At 42.5% G+C, this 20032-nt stretch overlaps 1 protein-coding gene across 4 annotated transcripts in view; it reads right to left on the bottom strand.

Annotated features, from left to right (window-relative positions):
- PER2 (period circadian regulator 2) overlaps positions 1-20032 on the bottom strand; it is a 57356-nt gene that overhangs the window by 15961 nt on the left and 21363 nt on the right. For all 4 annotated transcript variants that reach the window (XM_075268984.1, XM_075268983.1, XM_075268981.1 and 1 more), the window contains exons 7-12: positions 15595-15646; positions 6566-6708; positions 4152-4230; positions 3960-4066; positions 2143-2296; positions 1904-2012 (exon numbers count right to left, since the gene is read on the bottom strand). In XM_075268984.1, the coding sequence (XP_075125085.1) occupies positions 1904-2012; positions 2143-2296; positions 3960-4066; positions 4152-4230; positions 6566-6708; positions 15595-15646 (644 nt within the window). The remainder of the gene's footprint in view (positions 1-1903; positions 2013-2142; positions 2297-3959; positions 4067-4151; positions 4231-6565; positions 6709-15594; positions 15647-20032) is intronic.

Genomic DNA, 20032 nt, shown 5'->3' with positions numbered 1-20032 from the left:
ACTAGTTATTAGTTTTTCCCCAAGGAGGAGACATGAATCATTCCATTAGTCATGTGACTGCTTACTACAAGAGGTTCTGGCTTTTCCAGTTTTATGTAAATGAACTTATATAACTTTGTAGCTGTATAGGATCAATGTTTCTGCTAGGAGAGCAGTCCTAGACTTGACATCTCGATGTGTGTTCTCATTCACTAACCACAAACAATCTGGATAACACTGGAAAGTATTATAAAACTCATGTGACAGATAGAACTATAGTTATACATAGTGACGCTGACAAAAGAAGTCTACACCATGGAGCCTGCCTGGACAATCCTTCAGGTGGCTTACGGGACACTCCATTAAGGGGTTTGCTCAAATATAGAATTTATCCCCACTACCAATCATGAGAACAGCAGTCACACTGCTGCTCCATTCATTGCTATGGGAGTGCCGGATATAGCCAAGGTACAGCGCAGTAGTTGTGGGCAACCCCTTTACGTAGGCCATAAGTCTTCCAAAGCAACACTTTACTTGGAAACAGACTTTATAAGGGCAAATGTATAAGATGTATAAAGCATTACACGGTTATTCCTTCTCTGTAGGAAAAGTAAAAGGTGTAATAGAGGGAGTCTGTCAATAAATTCATTACAAATGTAATCTCAGCACCTTGTAGAGGGAATTTGACAGTTTTCAAACATATTACTTAGCTTTGCAGCCCTATTTTCATGTAAATTGCTGTTTTATTCATATACAAATGAGCATGGATAAGACTTGGTAAAATCTCATCTGCTCTGTTGCCACTGTAAACACTGCAGAATTTTGTCTTCAGTTCACAGAGTAACCATCCTGTGTGGACCTGACCTGAACACCGTTCCAAGGCATTGAAAGGGTCGAGTTTGGCGCAGAATGCATTTGGACAACACTTGGAGTGATATCTGAGAGCACTCCATGATACACTCACATCTATGGGGGATTCCAATCCATTCTTGTACGGATGATATGGATAAATATAGAGTACATTCTATCCTCCTTCAACAAAATGAATTGGAAGCCCACATAGACATGAGAGCATCACAGAATGCACTGGAATGATACTCTGATGTTACTCCGAGTGCGAGCCAAATGGATTCTGTGGCAAACTTGGCTCCTGTCGTGTGCATGGGGCCTTATTGCCATAAATCATAGATGCAGGTTTCACTTCCAGAACTCCCACTTACCAGGAGAAGAAGGAACCCCTTCTCCAACAATAACACTCCAGAAAGGAGACATATACGCCTTCCAAACTCATATATTCCTTTCCAGAATGACAAAATGGAGTCATAGGACCCATTCTTCTGATTCGGGGATATGATATGGGGGACCCAAAGATAGCTACACATTACACCACTACGACTTGCTTGTCTCATGATACATGTGCCACTCCTCTTCCCTCTCAGACCAAAAACGTCTTGTGAACAGCTACACAAAACACAGTTCTCTATTCAAATAGCTAGGGCTGCAGACACTGGCATTGTGGGGCACAGATATCCCCTGGGCCGCAGGTTGTGCCCTGCTGGGCTATATTCTATTCAGCTAGTTCTTGCTCATGCCAAATATTGGAAAATCCGAATAATAACCAACAATTTGAATATTAAAGCAGCTACAGATTTCCCCTTCGCTTTCCTACTTGGAAATCTCCTCAGTTCTGCTACTACAATGGGATAAATGAGTGATACCTTTGCCGTTCAGGAGCCTTAAAAGTTGGGTGCAAGGGGGACAGTATTTGTGGCTATACTGACATCCAGGTAATGTCAGTAACTATTACCTTATACTGTACTGTCATCCAGTTTTCCCAAATGAAGATGGATAAAAAAAAGGCTTAATATTTCTAGCAACTCAATAGATGGAAACAAGTCAAAAACTTAAGAGTTCAGAAAATTACCTGCATGAGAAGTTGATGTATTTGTTCTGTAAGTTCCTGAATATCTGGCTGAAGTGACCGATCTCCGGAGTTCACGGGTGCGGTGAAAACATCTTCATTAACAGGACCCCTAGTACATAATAAATACATTAAGTGTACAAATACTCATGTCACATGATCCTATACAGATACACACAAATATAGTATAACCCCTTATAACCTATATACATATAACATGCATAAAGATATGCCGCACTCACATCCTGACTTTGTGTCTGCCAATGATAAAAGACACTTTTCGGCTCCAGGGGTTGATGAAGCTGGACCAGCTGGTGTCTATGGTGATGTACTCTCCATTTCGTGCACAAAATCTTATCGGAGAAAAGTCAAAAGGCTGTCCTCCATGCTGCAGAACTAAAGACAAGAACAGAATTATACTCCTTAACAGTCAGACAGTCACTGCTATTAACATCTAGTGTGGTGAGGCTAAAGAACGGGTATAAATACACCACCGCTATAAATGTCCACCAACTGTACAACAAACTGTGCGTAAATCACTAGAACAAAGGAAGATTAGAAACTCTGTAATATTTCTTATCAGATGCTCCTTCTTCCTTTCTTAGGCTCTCTCTCCCACTTTCTAAAATGATAGACTTTGAACAAAAATCCATCTTGGATGACTAAGACAGATTTAAATGAAGTGTCAAATTAAAGCTCTATAGAAGTCTATGGATGGAGGAGGGGGAGGAGAGAGAACCAGGACACATGCTCTGCTGCTGCTCCAAATAAAAGCAAGTTTTTTTTCTCTCTTGCCAACAGCGCTTTATTGACATCAATACTGGTCTATAATATCTTATATGCTGCTTCTGAGCAAGTCAGTAAGAGAGAAAGCGCTAGCTAGAGGGTGGAGGAGAATCTACTTGGGTGCTGTCTATGGGATACATCATGGCGCCTAGTCTCCATTTACCAGCTCTGGGAGGCATGAAAGTTAGAAATGGAGTATAGAGGTCAAAATGCAGAATACAAGTCATTTAACAGCCAGAAATAGTGTTTTTCCTCAGGTAACACACAGCAGCTTATCCTGAAAACTCATCCAAAGCTATGTATGCTTTAAACACTATACATGAACAATATATAAGTATGTACCATAATTCCAGCTTACATACACATTGGTTAAAAAGGATCTTTCACCACCTCCAAGTCCTGCTTTTTACATCAATTAATATCCGCCTCTCCATGGACTCTGGTACAGTTGGATTGTTCTCTCTAGCCCCCACCATTCAATACTGTTAGTTTTGGTGTTTCATATACTATTCAGTCTCTGTACTGTCAAGAGGGTGGTGTCAGTGGGGCAACACGGTGACCCAGTGGTTAGTACTGCAGCCTTGCAGCGCTGGAGTCCTGGGTTCGAATCCCGCCAGGAACAACATCTGCAAGGAGTTTGTATGTTTTCCTTGTGTTTGCGTGGATTTCCTCCCATTCTACAAAGACATACTGATAGATTATATTAAATAAATAAATAAAATAAAAAAGTACATTGGGATCCCTATATGGGGCTCTCAATCTACATTAAAAAAAAAAAAAAAGACGGCGGTGTCAGGCAGTAGCAGACAAAGGGGTGTGACTCGGAGTTCTGACACTGGCTGCCTCTGATTGGAGCTCTGAATCATACCGCCTTCCTGAGACCACCCACCTGACAGAGTTGAAATAGCCAATCAGGTATCATTACTATCTGCGCACTCAGCAACGGTGGGGGCTAGAGAGAAAATTCCAACTGTGCTGGGATCGGAGGAGCAAACCCGATTAACAAATTCTAAGCACTTGAATTGGTGGAGGTGGTGTAAGGCCCACTTTAACACTGACCAACCTCTTTGATAAATTTCTACAGGCTGATTTGAGGGACTAACATTAGTATATGTGTGCTTGAGCTAGGGAATCTAGTGAGCCTGGGTTGGCACAGACACTGGTGTGGGTGGGCATAGGTCGGTGTAGTGATGTTATAGGAGTACCAGGGAATAAATATAGTGACTACTCTGCAGCAAAGAATGAACTTAAGATTAATAGAATATATACATACTCTTTTTGTGAACAGCTAACATGAGGGGCCGATCACTCGGATGCAAATGTAGAATGATGGGAGTGCCAATGAGGTCTTGAGGCAGGTAGCCCAACAGGGGCACAGCTCTGTGGAGGGCAAAGCACAAAGGTGAGGATAAAAAGAATGACAAGAGATCTCATGGAGAAGGTATGTGTCAAGTGCTCAACTTACCTTTCATCGATATCCTGGAACAAACAGCTAGGGGTGTGGGTGGTAGTGAAGATACGCTTATCGGCGGGGATCCGAGGAGCTAAAACAAAAAACAAAAAAAGGAACACAATTTCCTCATCTTCAACAACGTACCTGACTAGCACACAACACAGTCGCCTATTCTCTCAGTAGCTTCAATAAAACACATAACTCTGTAGCCTAAAACAACTTACTAAAGACATCAAAGGATAATACGGTCATGTGATGTTTTTCAAGGGGATATTTGCAAAGATGTCTATGGGATCACACAGGTGGAAGAATGACAGTGGAGTGTACTGGAGGTCATGCTGCTCCCGTATTAACAGAGACATGAGCTAAACCCACGTTTTCCTGAGCAGAAACCCAACAGGAAATTTCCATGTTCAATGAAAAGCACATCATCAAATACTTGGGTGTTCGATTGACCTCCAATCCAGAGGATCTCTATCAAGAGAACTTCATAGCCCTTGTACTTGAAATCCACACACTTCTTGATTCTTATAACTCTTTACCCTTCTCTTTGTTTGGAATACACAATCTCCTACAGTCCTATATCCTCCACAAAGTTCTACATAGACTCCATGTTACCTATCAATTTACCTAGAGCATTCTTCAAACCAATATGTAGTAGTTTCTCAAAATTTCTGTGGTGGGGTAAAAGACCCAGATTATCTATATCTCTCTTGCTCAAAAAGATGATGTTCAGAGGGATAGGTCTTCCTGATGTTCAACTTTACTACAAAGCTATCCAGCTCTCCAGATGGATTGACTTACTGGGATTGGGCCCAAATAAAACTATATACAACTTATCTACCTACACTTTCGGTCCTGTCCTATCTGAATGGCTGTGGTTTTTTGGATCCAAAAGATATCGTCCTAGAAAACTGGACCAATTTCTTCTGGGGGCCTGTGAAACATGGAGAGGTCTAAGAGACTCAATAGTTCTTACCCCGTCTCTCGTGACTTCCTCCTTCCCCCCTGCCTATGAGGATCTCTGGAAGAGGTTTGGCTCCACCACCATCTGGGATGCTCTCACCCAAAATGGTCCAGATTTACCATCACAAGCTCTTTCTCTACTGGAAGAAGGAAGGCACCTTTCCTTCCTCCACAGGCACCACCGAGAACCCGTATTTCTCATCAAATTAGACAGCTTCAGAAGACCCCTTATTCTCCATTCGAAAAAGCTCTCCCAGTTGCCACTTCACATGTTTGGAAGATTCCCTACATACTAGATTGATTCATATGCCCGACCAAACTCTCCAAACAGACCTTCATCTCTTTCTGGGGGTCTGAGATGGGGATCACTCTGTCCGAAGAGTACATTTGGTCCATTCTATTCTCCACATAGTCATTCACAATGTGTCCATATCCAAGAAAATCACTACAAACTTTTGACAAGGTGGTACCATTCACTCCCCGATTCTTCCAACAGTCCTTATTATCCTCCTCCAACCATTGCTGGCGCTGTAAATCCCATGAATGTACGCTATAGCCCATCTGATGGTCCTGCCCTATCATCAAGTCTTTTTGGAAAGACATCCAAGACACTATACAAAGAGTCATGAGAGTATCTTTGTCTATTACACCAGAACTGATATACTTATCCTTGCCATCACCTTAGTATAAACCTTCTAAATCCAACTTAATCATCCACTTACTGTTGGCCGCAAAAATGCTCAACTCTGGCTCCAGACAGAAGCTCCTACAAAACATATGTGAATGGCCAAAGTATCTCAAATCTCTCGCTTTGAAGAACGTTCGAGTAGGCAAACCAAGTTTCATTGAATATGGCAACCCTGGCTAGATTTCTGTGTATGATACAGTCTCATCTTTCTGGTCCTGCTTGCTCCTTTTCTCTTCCCTCCTCTTCTTTTTCTTCTCCTCCCCTATTCATTAGGACTAACCCCCTCCCCAACTAACCACCCCATTACCTCCTTATACCGATTACCCACTTATCACTCAAACAGATACGTGATTTTCCTGGTATAAAGAAACCTTGTTGTAACACTTCATTAACATACTGGATGTTACTTTTCCTGTTTTTTTTATTCATTGTCTTACATTATATTATAGACTAAAAGACTTGGAGATAATTTGTGTTCTAGACCATCTTTATAGTCTGTAACCTATTTTTGCGATTAACCATTTCACGTATTGTTTTTTACATTGTATAATTTGAAAACGATGAAAAGCACCCCCGCACTCAGACTTGGGCGTTTCCAAAATGTCAGTGTCACTTACCATGACCATCTTTTCCAAGTAAAAAAAAAAGTGACACCACCCATCAGAATGAGGAAAGTGAATAGCCAGCAGGTTCTACCACTACACTATGTGCGATACAGCCACCATGCTCCTAGGAGCACCTACATAGACTAATAACTGATAGCTATACGTACCTTCATAACCCGAGTGGACTCTCTCTGCAAACAGTACACAGCACAACTGCTCAGTGGCACTCTCCTCAGTCTGAACACGGATCAGATATGGCGTCAGGCGGAATGGATGGTAAGATAATTCCTTTCTAGACTCACGTCCACAGCTACAGGGAAGTATAAAGGAACAGAAAAAAAAAAAAAACAGACGTAAGCAAGAACTCTTAGAGTACAAAGATAAAGTAACCTCACTAGCTGCACTGAATATTCCAGAACAGCGATATGACGGACCCCATTATGGCCAGTCTGTTGTGATGGATCTGGCACATTTCTGGTTTTCCTCATTCTCTCCTTTGATGGAACTGACCAGCAGAAATAAAATATGCAAATGTGAACAGAAGCTTATAACTTTGACTGATTGTACATTACTCATTTACAGGTTGTTTTTTAAGGGAGTCTGTCAGCGGTTCTGACCCCTTCTAAACTGCTGAGAGCGCTACGCAGGTAACATGCGCAGCAGATAAGGCTCGGTTCACATCTGTGCCTGGTCTCCGTACGGGTATTCCATTTGCCTCTGCACATTTTTTGCCCAGGATGGAAACCAGGTGGACCACATTATAGTCTATGGGTTCCAGCGGTTTCCTAAGGTAATAGCTTTTTCATGCAGATTAGGTTTCCGTCTGGTTGATCCCCAAGGAGACCCCCGAATAGAAATCCCTGCACAGATTTGAACCTAAAACATACCTATGTGAATGATCATACTTATTTCATGACTAAGAAAACACAAGTTTAAATCTGCCTTGCACTGCAATTCAAAGCGTCTCCTGGGTTGGTCACTAACCATGAAGTCTCCTGGGCCCTCTGCAAATAAATGCTCCCTATCAACATCCCTCTCCTTGAGTGACAGCTCTAGTGTCCATCCAGCAAGCTGCTAAAGCTGAAACTTAAAGGGGTTATCTGAGACTATGATACCGATTGTTGTTGCCTCTTTATTACTTATCAAGCACATCACAGTTCACTGTATAGTGGATGGATTTGGTATTGCAGTTCTTGCAATCAATCAATCAGTGGGAGGCAGGAAAAAAACAACCAAACCTCAGAAGTGACTTTTGAGGCTGATTATGCAAAAAACACTTTTAAAAATGCTTGAGGTTTTAGGAAACAAAACAGCATGTTTTTTTGCAGAAAAGCTTTAAAAGCAACTTGGAAAAAAAACATGTTTTTAATATACAGTTATCCTCACTCTAAGGGCCCGTGCACACGGAGTTAACGCGAGCGCATTTTAGCATAATACACGAGTATAGAATACAAGTGGAAAAATAACGCTCCCATTGACTTCAATTAAATTTTTTACACGTGTAAAAAACGCGTCAAAATGCACAACAAAAAAACGCGACATATTTTGCTGCTTTTTTTTTTTATGTGTAAAAAATTTCACTGAAGTCAATGGGAGCGTTACTTTTACACGTGTATTCTATACTCTTGTATTATACGAAAATGCGCTCCTGTTAACTCCGTGTGCATGGGCCCTAATGATGGAGATCAGCAGGACCTCTGATCTTGACCCTTTAACCCACTGAATACCAGAATGAACAAGGGGCTACATTACATTACTGGACACAGCCACTGATGTATCAGCCTGTGTCCAGTGTATTTTTTCTGCACAATATTTTTAGTGACCCTTCTAGTGGACTTGTCACTACAATATGCTGCCCTGACATACATAGGACACATAGGACACCATATTCTTATGACAGATTCGCTTTACACTGGCAAGGGTTGTGTCTGTTACACGAGGTCTTAGCAAATATTACTAACAATAGCTGTCATGGGGAACGCTGGCCAAAATCATTTTAATGGTCAGAACCTTTACCAAAAGGGCTTAGGTTTTTGTTTTTCAAGCAGGGAATCAAATTGTTATTTTTCCATAAAAAAATAAATAATCAGTTTATTGCTGCATTCTGTATGTAAAACCTATTAATTGCAGAAATGGAGTCAGGAAAGCCCTTAGATACCGATCCTTTCATCTATGACTGGTCTACGTAAGAATAGGAGATTTCTCGGCTTGTGTATTGTGCCCTGGTAACCTCATTCCCCCCACACAGATGACTAAGCGCTAGAACGTTCTCTGCATATTTTTTTTCTGCATCCTCATTTATTATGCAAAACATCAGACAGAATCGAATTGTTTCTTCTATGTATTAAACTCACAGTGATAATTCTGGGATTAGCGCCGCCAACATCATGTGACTGCAGGCGACCCTTCTATAGTACATTGATCGGCTGCCTGCAAGCAGCCATTGTTCAGACAGGCGGCCAAGTCATTCATGAGTCAGAGGAAAATTCTGGAAGCTCATTCATGACATTTGTGTGTCATTCTTGTTTACGCGGCAGTCAATGTAAACAGCCGAAAACATTATATAACCAACCAGCCACAGCGTAGAGTAGGGGCCATTATGCCGAGCACCATCGCACCCTTATATAGGCCACTAGATGCACCATTTCCTTCATAAAGAGGTTTTTATAAATACGCAAATAAGGGACAAGTGCAGGGGGAGAGGTCGGGGCCTCCAAGGGTTCACTATTCAGGTTTGAAGTACAGAGGCTTGGTCATGAGAGTCTGTCATAAGGTCCGGCCATATTAAACCAATCTGAATCAATAGCTTTTTCACACCTTCCCTTTGCGAGCAATGACAACAATACTGACGCCCTCAAAACTGTTCATTTGCATATTCAGAAATAAATGAACCTCATGGGAACAGAGCCTCGAAAAAGGAAAGGGGAAAAAGCTAGACATACAGTTCAGCCTGAGCAATGTGACAATGGGATTGGTTTAACATGGCCAAACTAGGTGACAGACTCTCCTTAAAGGGGTTGTCCCATCATAAGGATCCTATCTATACTGCTAGTTTATGTGGATTTCTTTTCCTAAATGCATTGCTTTATCAAAACTGCTTTGTTTGGTCGCTATCTTAATTTATTCACTTCATTGTCTACACTCCGTTTCTATGGCCCTTGGGATTATCTGCTCATTTGTCAAGTGATGTAGCTGCCTGCTCTCAGGGGGGGGGGCTGGGAGAAGCTCTGAGCTGTTTGTGTCTTTTAAGTAGTGGAGCTTCCCAGAGCTAAGGGATTTCTTAGCTCTTATCAGTCAGTTTAATTGGATTTGGCTGATAAGGGCTGAGATAGGGAGTCCTGTTACCTCTGTATGTAATGCAAACTCACTCAAATCCAGCTCTGCTACATCAGCTTCACACTGTGGTAATTCATTTACAACCAATCCCGTGCTAGTGAAACCCCGCCCACCAATGTGCTGAGAAAAACAGGAAGTGAAGAGAGCACAACAGCCTGCAGGTTAGTGAACAAGCGTCATGGGAATACCCCTTTAAGGCTGATTTGCATATTTCTAAAACAGGCTTTTTCGAGGATGGTGGTGCATCTGCTATACTAAGGTATGATGGTGCACAGTAGCAAATCGCCTACTTTGCACCGTGGCTGCTATGATACTGGGTTTCCTGGAGAGAGACACCCTTTAATGCAGTTTCCCCATGTCAGACATTTGTAGCACATGCCTAGGATATGCCATAAATACATTACAGATAGGTACTGTTACCATAGGTGGCAAACCAATCTCAAAGATGGGGGTTAGAAAACTTTGTCCTGTAGCCTCTGTAGATGGAAATGTGGCCGGTCATATGCAAAGGTTTCTCCATTGGCTTTTATGCGAGTACTGTTTTCATAACTCCCGCAGAAGTCAATGGAGAAAGCTGTGTGCGTGGCCACCTCTATAACATAAGCGGGAGAAAACAGACAGTTACAGGTTGGTGTGACCTGCACCTATCAGACATATAAGACTTCTATACAATCTGGAAATGAGAAAGCTGCCCCCCCCCCCCCCCCCCCCCCCCCGCAATGCTTTAATGACCTGGCAATTTCCAGTCAATGTGGAGGAGAGGTTTGCACCAAATGTATTAGGAGGCACGCACCTCTCCCCTATGACTTTTTAGACTTGCCACATGATAAGATGCAACTTATGGCGAAAATGTGTCTCACTGACCACTGAGAAGGTTGAAACAGCTGCTTTACTCTGACCTTGTGTAGGCTCACGAGGAGTTAATAATTGTGGCGTTGACCGGATTCTCAGAGCCGCCCTCTGGGGATGCAGCTAAGTAAATTAAGTCATTAGACTTCTCTTAAGAATCACAGAAGAAGAAAAAAAGATTTTATGTAACTTTTTGGCAGCCAGACTGGTTTGGGAGTGTATGAGGGTACATCCACTTAAGGTGTGGCAGGAACCTAGACCGTAAAAAACCGCAGCAAAACAAGCTGTAATACGCCGTGAGGTTGAACGCTTTTTTTTTGTCCTTACAGTAATATAGTAGTTCTTGGAAATCTTCCCAGAGCAGCTTCTATAAAAACCGCACAGCAGCACAACATGTCATTTGTAAGTGTTTGACCTAGAAATGACAAGCAGCACCGCCCTGATTATCATCTTAGACACTAAAGGGATGCTAATATTAACAGCCTATCCTTAGGCTAGGTGAGCAGTATCAGATTGGTGAGGGTGAGACTATCAGCACCACCATGGATAAGCAGTTTAATGGGGTGGTGGTGAACAAGTGGGTACCACTGTGCTTTCGTTGTCTATTATGAACAGCACCGACCATTTATTAGCTGCTCTGCCTCGTACTGAAAAAGACAGTCATGTGTAGTACCAGACTCAGCCACTACAGAATGGACAGCACTGTGCCTAGTAATGAAGAGGCCACAGCGCACGGCCATGCACAGACAGAAGCTCAATGTGAGGACCTGCAGCAGTCTGTTATTGATGGCCTGTCCTATGTCCTGGAAAACCTAAAACTCAAACTATTATCTACAAAGCAAACCAAGGAGATTTGTGGCCAACGTAGGAGCCATATTGTCCCTTCCAGGACTTCTCCTCCAAAGGGCAGTCACACCAAATATTGATGGGATTTACAATTCTCTTTACAGACACTCTGCACTTGGGTCTTACATTTTCATTGACAAAAATAAACTATTAACACTTCTATTTTTTTAAAGCATTTTAACTTTTGCAGCATTTTTTCCTACTGTTGCACAGTATTGTGGTTTTATTTATTTATTTTTTTTTTATTAAGATCATTCTGTTTTTAAATTGTGTCTTGGGCCATGTTCACACCTGCACCCAGGTGTCCATTATTCTGGACCTTCAGAGGACCAGAACAATGGACATACAAACCACTAAAACATCCATCTGACGTCCATTGTTGTAAGCTGAAACCGCTGGACCAAAAGGCGGACTTGCGTTATTTTGTCTAGCGATTTTCAGCAGTCGCGGCTATGGAGTCTCCAAATACATTGCAGATGTGAACCCAGCCTCAGACATCTCCTTTGGGACATGCACGTAGAATGGTTATCCAGTACTGAAAGCAGAGTCTACAATTTTAAGGATTTAGCAGAAAGTCGTTTGGATTCCCTCATGAATCCCTCCTTAGCTCTGCTGTTCATTGCAGACCAGTTATGATCAAGGCTGTAGCGTAGCAACACAGAGCGTGGTGCGAAAGTGACGCTTCCTAATCTCCATGCTCCTGTGAAAACCTCAATGAGCCACCCACATTCATATCTATTGCTCGCTGCACAATGGATTCATACGGTCTGCAGTTCTGCTGTAGTACCAGTAATATGGGGGGCAATAAAGCAACAGCTACCGAGCACTAGAACAAGGTTCAATCAAAAGAGGATGCCCAGAACTAAAACATTAAAAATACATGGCTTTCCAAAACAGCACCACACTTGTCCACAGGTTGTGCTAGGTATTACAGTGCAGCGCCGTTAACTTCAATGAAATTGAGCTGCAATACCAGATACAACCCATAGACTATAAGACCAGTATCTAACTATGGGATTTCAGTGGATGGTATACATCTGACTTTCCATAAACGGTTTCCAGGAGTATGCCGCAACAGATTCTAGCAGACATAAAAGCTGCATAAAGCACAAGTGTGAATTAATCTATTGAGGTAGATTTCTAAATACTGCTTTTTGGGAATCCAAGCATATACCCACAACAGAATACAGACTGGGGAGCAAAACATGGTTTGAACCCAATCTAAGCATAATTTTTTTTGGCCATTACACACAAGCAAATCTTGTCACGACTGCAAAATAGATCCCTAGTTAAAGTTTGGTCATTCAATCTGCAGTCACGGATCTGATGGATAACATTGGTGCAAAAGTGTACCCATTTGATCTCCTGTTATTGACCGCACAGCTTTGCAGATGGTTCGCAATGTGAACCACAAGACCTGTGCCGCATTGAAGCTTCACACTGATCGGCTTCGTCTAGGGCTGTATTCACACAATTCAGTTTTCAGCTGTAGTTGTCCATAGCAAAAAAAAAACATTGGACATGTTCTATTTTTTTCCTGGATGGTTTCCACTGGTCCATTCTCACAAAGCCGATTTACCTATTGATGTGAATGGATCCCTGAATGACAGACCTGTGGACAACACGGCCAATAGTCGCCATGTTTGTGTGACCTCACCCTAATTCAATTTCTAATTGATCAAAATTATACAATGACTGAATTCCAGTTGTCAGAGCTGAGCCGACAGTGAATCCACAGGGAGAGAATTACGAGTGGATTATGGTATCTCTCACTAGTAGAACAGCATGGGGGATTTACTGGCATACAGAGCACAGACCCCCCCCCCCACCGCACAGTAATAACAAGTATCTGGAGATTGCAGATCATTTTCTTATAACTCATTTCCTCCAGGAGCAGTATATGAGCAGAATTTCATTACACGATCACGATAAGAAATGCAAGTCAGGTTAACAGATGCATCCTAGCAAAACGTGAAAAATAGCTAAAATGTACAAGGTTATGGGCACCTTCAGATCATTTGGTTTTTTTCTGCATGCCTTTTAGGATAGAAGTCAATTTTGTCCCAACCTTCTCCAGGTCCTAAAAACATGGTGATCTTTCTGGCTCTAAAGTTAACCCTCCTAAGACTGAGGCCCTTCCCCTTAACATTCCTAATGCTACTCTGCAGCTACTCCGGATCAACTTTGATTTCCAATGGAGGAAACGCTCCCTTAGCTATTTGGGGATCCAGCTGTCCCCCTCCTACTCTACTCTTCATTCGGTTAATTATCCCAGTCTGTTTAGTGAATTGCGTGCTCTCTCAGATAAGTGACACCCTCTGCATATTTCTCTCATAGGTTGTATTACGACTGTCAAAATAACCCTCCTCCCGAAGCTTCTCTACTCTTTTGACACGCTCCCACTGGCTGTTCCTCGCGTGGAATTACGCGCCCTCCAAAAAAAAAAAGATCTTTCAGTTCATCTGGAAGGCAAGTGCCATCGTATTCCTCGCTCAGTGATGCTCTCAGGAAAGGGGGGTTGGCGGTTCCACGCATCTTGCATTATTATTGGGCCTCACACCTGCGTTGCATCCCATTTTGGGCGGTTCCACAGGCCTACACGAAATGGGTTGAGATTAAGAAACTTTAACTGGCTCCGATCCATCCTAATGCGTTTCTGTGGTCCCGTTCTTCTCCCCTTCCTTCCCACTCCTCTCTTAGGGCCTATTCGCTTTATGCGAGCTATCTGGGTCACCTGCTCCAAACTCTTTCCCTTGGCATCCCCGTGTTCTTCTATGGTTTCCTTTTTGTATAATTCTCTCCTCCCAAGGGGACTTACATTGGCAATGGTACGGCCTTGGAGTAAACTGGGCCTTTTTCATATTGTCGACTTGGTTGATCCGTTGACCTTGGAGTGCAGACCATTTGATTATTTTACTTCTGTCCTACACTAGTCTACTTCTGAGTGGTTTCATTACCAGAAAATTGTTCATTTTAGGTCAACCCAGTTTGGTTCCCTGAAGGTTTCCTTACCCACTGCCTTTGAAAGGATTTGTCGGGCGGGCACCTCCACAGCGGGCCTGACATCTGGCATTTAAAGGCTCCTTTCTTTCCCTGGGGGACGGAGCTCCCTCTCTCATAAGTATATGGATAGGTGGTCTGGGGCGCTGAAAAGGCAGAACTCACTTGGACAGTGGCAGTCCCGTGTGGCTACGTCCTCTACATGTATTACATTACGCGAGACCCAATACAAATTGCTTATGCATCGGTACTACACCCCTGCCTTACTTCACTCCCTTAATCCTAGCATTCCTTCCCATTGTTGGCGTTGTCGGGCTGGGGTGGGTACCTTGTGTCACATTTTCTGGGACTGTCCGGGAATTCGTCCCTTCTGGCTAGAAGTTAAAACTCTTACTGATGCCCTTTTTGTTCAAGGGGTTCCCCTAGATCCTTTCACCTATCTGCTCAACCTCCCTCCTACACATCTAGGTAAGCAGACTTCTAAATTGTTCCTTTACATGTATACTGTTGCCAAAACACTTGCTCTCCATTGGAGGAGGGCTTCCCCTCCCTCCGGCCTGGATCTTATTGCGCGTGTAAAATATGTCCGTAGTATGGAGAATCTGATGGCCTTGCTCAACCACACTTTAGAGGCCTTTCATGCTGTACGGTCACCCTGGGACGCATATTGCGCTCTAGACAGTCTCTGACTCCTTCCCTTCACCTCCTTCCCTTGTAACCCCCACTCCCCAACTTGAGCTATGTATATCATTAATGACTGTTCAGTTATGTATATACCACCTCTTCCTTGTTTACTCTATATTTGATTTTGTTTTGTTGTTCTGTATTTTATAAAAATTTTCCATAAAAACTAGTTAAAAAAAAAAAAAAAAAAAAAAAAAAAAAAAAAAAGGTAGTCAATTTTGTGATAGGTTTTTGTTAACAAACCTGGTCTGTTTGGCTTCTGCAGAATGTATATGCCCAGCTGCTGTATGCTTCTCACTAGTATACCCCATCATTCTGGCTGTTTGATGGTTCGCCTCCATCCTCTCCATATCTGGTTTGCCTTACCCCTTGGTCTACATTATAGGGGTTTCTACATCTTTTTAAGACAATAAAACCAATGTGCAGCCAAAGTGGCCCTCAATACAGAGAACGACTGTAAATAAGTCAACCTTCAACTTACCCGATACGGCAATAAAACGACTTTTCTTCCAAACCATCCAGATTTCCTGAATCTGATAAAAGAGAAAGAGTTGTATTATAAGGTTGCAATTTCCAAGGAGTCTGTACATTAAATCGAGTACAAACCAGTCACATCTTACCACAACATAGTCCAGCTTTTTCACAAAAATGCAGTTTTGACAAATATGGAAAAATGAGTTTCAATGCAATAGGGACAAAAACCCTCCCCAGCATCACTCGATTATCATTCTCTGCCACGCACTGACCATTACAATGATAACTGGCCTTTACCTGGCCAGCGCATGCGCAGTACAGTCCTGGGTGACACAGACAGCTTCAGGAATTGAAGGGGCGTCAGGTGTCAGGTAGGGAACTTTGTGATCAGTGGAATAGTCAAAGCCTGGCAAGAGGAAATCAATAAAAAGGAGTCTGGTGCTGGGCAGGGTTATTGGCGGAGATAAAAACTGGAGACCGAGACCTTGCACGCATATTGTGGGAAATTTTTGTATAGGAAGCCTTGAATATGTTTTCACATTACAATGTCCTCCTCCTGGTGCTCCCACAGTATGTGGGTATATATTTGTCCCCCTCCTTTAACCCTCTCAGTATTATCCATTAACCTTATACTTAACTCGCCCCGTTCCCCTGCAGTCCATCGGACACCACGGCAGGTGGCTTCAGAGAGCAGCAGGTGTAAATGACATCACATCACTACATTGCACCTCCTGCTAACAAGGCATTGGGAGCACGAGGCAGGGGCCGAACGGGGAAGCTCCTCTGGCCCCAGTTCAGCTGAAGTTGGGACATCTCTTCTGCCATCCAGGACAGTACCTGGAATCCGGGATGTTTGGGAGGCATGCACATTTATAAAGGCACATTTATGTGGAAATGGTGCAACGCTCAGTACAATGTGCACTGGCTGGCATGAGATCGATTAGCTTGTAAACAGACTCTCTTTAATTGAGCGACGCAACATGTAGATGACCTTTACTATGCAAGTGACAAAGAAAGACGTCAGCCACCTCCAACTACTGCTGAGCTGTGCCGACATATGACATGTGAGAAGTCTTTTATAGTAAATACTTGTATTCTTCAAGAAATAAAACTCCTGGAGCATCTTGTCTTATAACTGTGTTGTGTCCTTTGTTATTCCTCCTAGAAATGTATGAATAAACTAGATTTTACAAGTGAGGGCAGGGTGTGTGTCCCTGTACAAGATAACACCATATACTCATTCCCTCGAGTGTCAGCATTAGTCATCAAGAGTAATAGTTTCTAGGAAGAATAGCTGAAGAACAGCACAAGAGAGTGCCAAGGCTGCTTTGTGTTCTTTTATTCCATTGCTCTGATCAGCCATAAGATCAGAGCAATGGACTGAAAAGCTATAAAAGCCAACATAATGACAGATGCAGATGGGACACATTCTGTCTGCATCAGTCATCATTCAATGTACTGTTAAAAACAAGATGGAGGCTTTGTCAAAAACAAGATAAAAAGTCCTGCACACATGACTGTTGTTGTTTCTTGTAGAAAATTAAGATAAAGTAATAAAAATAAAATCAATAATAATAATAATCATAATAATAAAAATAATACGTGTCATACTATGCTGGCTGCAGTTTTAAGATATTATTTTCCCCAAAGATAAAAGGATCCCATGATGTGAGTGAAGTTCTGGAACCAGTGCGGGCCATGTGCCGATCTGATTTGACCATTTCCTATTAGTTTTCTACCAAGCAGAATATTCAGGGGTCTTAGAAGACGCACTGGTCCCAAGCAGTATGTTTTCTCAGTCTCTGAGCACTTCTACAAGCCCACCAGAAATGGTGCAGGGATCCTAATTTATCACATCTCTGAAAACACTCTGGTGACAATTATGGACTGAAAAATAGACACTTAAAGGGGTTTTCTGGTCTCAAATCAAATTTTCATACGAATGACTTATTTACAGATCATCTGTTCTAGCAACCTCAAGTAATAAACCTCCCAACCACCTTTATAAGGCCCAGCACAATCTACATGGCTTAGCGCAGAGCCGCTAATGTAAGTCAACTTCACATTGGTAGGTTGCCAGGTTGAGGGGCTGTAAACAAGAATAACCTTTCAAAAGGTTGTGGGAGAATTGGACCTTGGTGTAGAAAATTGTGTTATACACAACACAGGGACAGAAGCATTTGGCTCTGTGCTTGGTGTAGTGGCTGAGTGTCAGTATTTAAGCTGAGCTCCCATTGACTTCAAAGGAACCAGAATGGCTGCATGGCAGCAAACCATTATACGGGGACCGGCGCTATCAATTTTCAGCCCTGTGTTGTACATAGTGAAGGCATTCAACATACAGATGATCAGCTGTATGGGACAGATCAGATATTTATGGCCTATCCTAAGGATAGCACATAAAATCTCAAATCTTGGACAACCCCTTTAAGACCACTTGGCTATTACACCCCAGTATGCATCAGCACTAGAAGGACTTAAACCTTTGAAATGGCTGAACAGATATAGATTTAAAAGAAAAAAAATAAACAAACATCAAATTACTCAAAATGACAGCACCTATCAGATAATATAAGTCATTGGGCTTTTCAGAACAGGCAATAGGTCCTCTTTAAGAACAGATTGCTGTAACACACGTGTCGCTCTTCATGGGACCAGGTTCTCAAGCACCAGCAGCTGCATATGGCTGAAACCATTTACTATCAGTGGGGTTTTCAAGGACAGTGTTAACTAGTTGTCCTGTTTTACAGTTAACACTTTCTCAACATCCATCATACTAATACAGCGGATGTGGAGTCTTTAAAAATGGCAACCACTGAGGAGCGGCGTGGTCACTACAGATACCAGGTCTCCGCTGTATTATATAGCAGAAACTCAGTGGAAATGGACAAGATCAGTGCCCGCTGAAAATAAAGTTATGGAGAGTGTAAAACTAAAATAAAAAAATGGCTGTGGCTAACATTGTTTTACTCACATAACTGCAGGGCATTTGCCATTATTAATACTGGTAACCATGTGGCTAGTTAACACCGCTTGAAAAACCCACCAACAGCATGTGGGTACGGTGCCAGCGGCCGGCAGCTGCAATCACATAAGAAACAAATCTGCCACGTCACCTGCATTAATGGGAAATATTTAGTGGACGTAGTCTCAGTAGGTCATGGTCAGGGCACGTTCACATCTGCGCCCGGGACTCAGCTCTGCATGTTTCTGTTACCTGCACAAAACAGGGCAGGAGACGGAAACCTGTCGGCATCTTTCAAACCCATTCATTTGAATGGGTTTGAAAAGTATCTGGCCATGAGCGCCGGTGAGTGTTTTATGCTCTCTGCGGCGAAACCGTTTTTTTTTTTTAACTGGACACAGAGTCGGACATGCAGAGCTCTGTGTCCAGTTTGAAATAAAACGGTTTCGCTGTGGAGAGCTCAAAACGCTCACCGGCACTCACGGCCGGACTCGGCATGACAGGTTTCCGTCTTCTGCCAGCAGAAGACGGAAACCTAATACGGAGTGCCGAACGCTGATGTGAACCCAGCGTAAGATAAGTATTCAGAATTAGTTTTGAAACTATTTTTAGGAAAGCAGCAAACTAAGAGGAGAACCGACCGAGATGTTATTATTGGAAATGACAGCAAATGCTACTAAAATAGTGAATACACTATCAACCGAATCAAGGTTTGGGGGGGATTGTGATAACGTCACAATCACTAGGGGATGGGGTCATGGATTGCTAGAATAGTGGTCTTAAAGGGGTTGGCCACTTTCAGACCAATACTGGCAAACAAATGTACAATAGAAAGATATACAATTTTCCAATATACTTTCTGTATCAATTCCTCTCTGTTTTCTAGATTTCGGCTTGCTGTCATTCATTTTGTTACTTCTAGAGGATAAAACTCTGACCTTAGTCGTGTGATTTACAGTCCATGGTCATGTGATGAGCACACAGGTGCACAGCTCGTTATAGTCACAGCACAGTAATCAGACATCTGCCTGGTAACGAGCTGTGCACCTGTGTGCTCATCACATGACCATGGACTGTAAATCACACGACTAAGGTCAGAGTTTTATCCTCTAGAAGTAACAAAATGAATGACAGCAAGCCGAAATCTAGAAAACAGAGAGGAATTGATACAGAAAGTATATTGGAAAATTGTATATCTTTCTATTGTACATTTGTTTGTCAATATTGATCTGACAGTGGCCAACCCCTTTAAGTCTGAATGGAGCAGCAGTCCCACATAAACTCTGCTATCTCCTTATGTTCTAACATAATATAAATGATGCAGTAATACACATATGTGGCCAGTGGACTAGGGGCTCCGTACTCCCCTTTTAATGATCAGAGGGGTCAGACTCCCTGCAATCGTACAGTTATCACTTATTTCATAGGATAATCCCTTTAACCATAAATATGTGCTCCTGCTCCACATTTCCATAGTAGG

The sequence above is a fragment of the Leptodactylus fuscus genome, chromosome 3 (assembly GCF_031893055.1).
Source record: "Leptodactylus fuscus isolate aLepFus1 chromosome 3, aLepFus1.hap2, whole genome shotgun sequence".
Lineage (NCBI taxonomy): Eukaryota > Metazoa > Chordata > Amphibia > Anura > Leptodactylidae > Leptodactylus > Leptodactylus fuscus.
The sequence above is the reverse complement of the archived record's forward strand: the minus strand, read 5'-3'. Positions and strand labels throughout refer to the sequence as shown.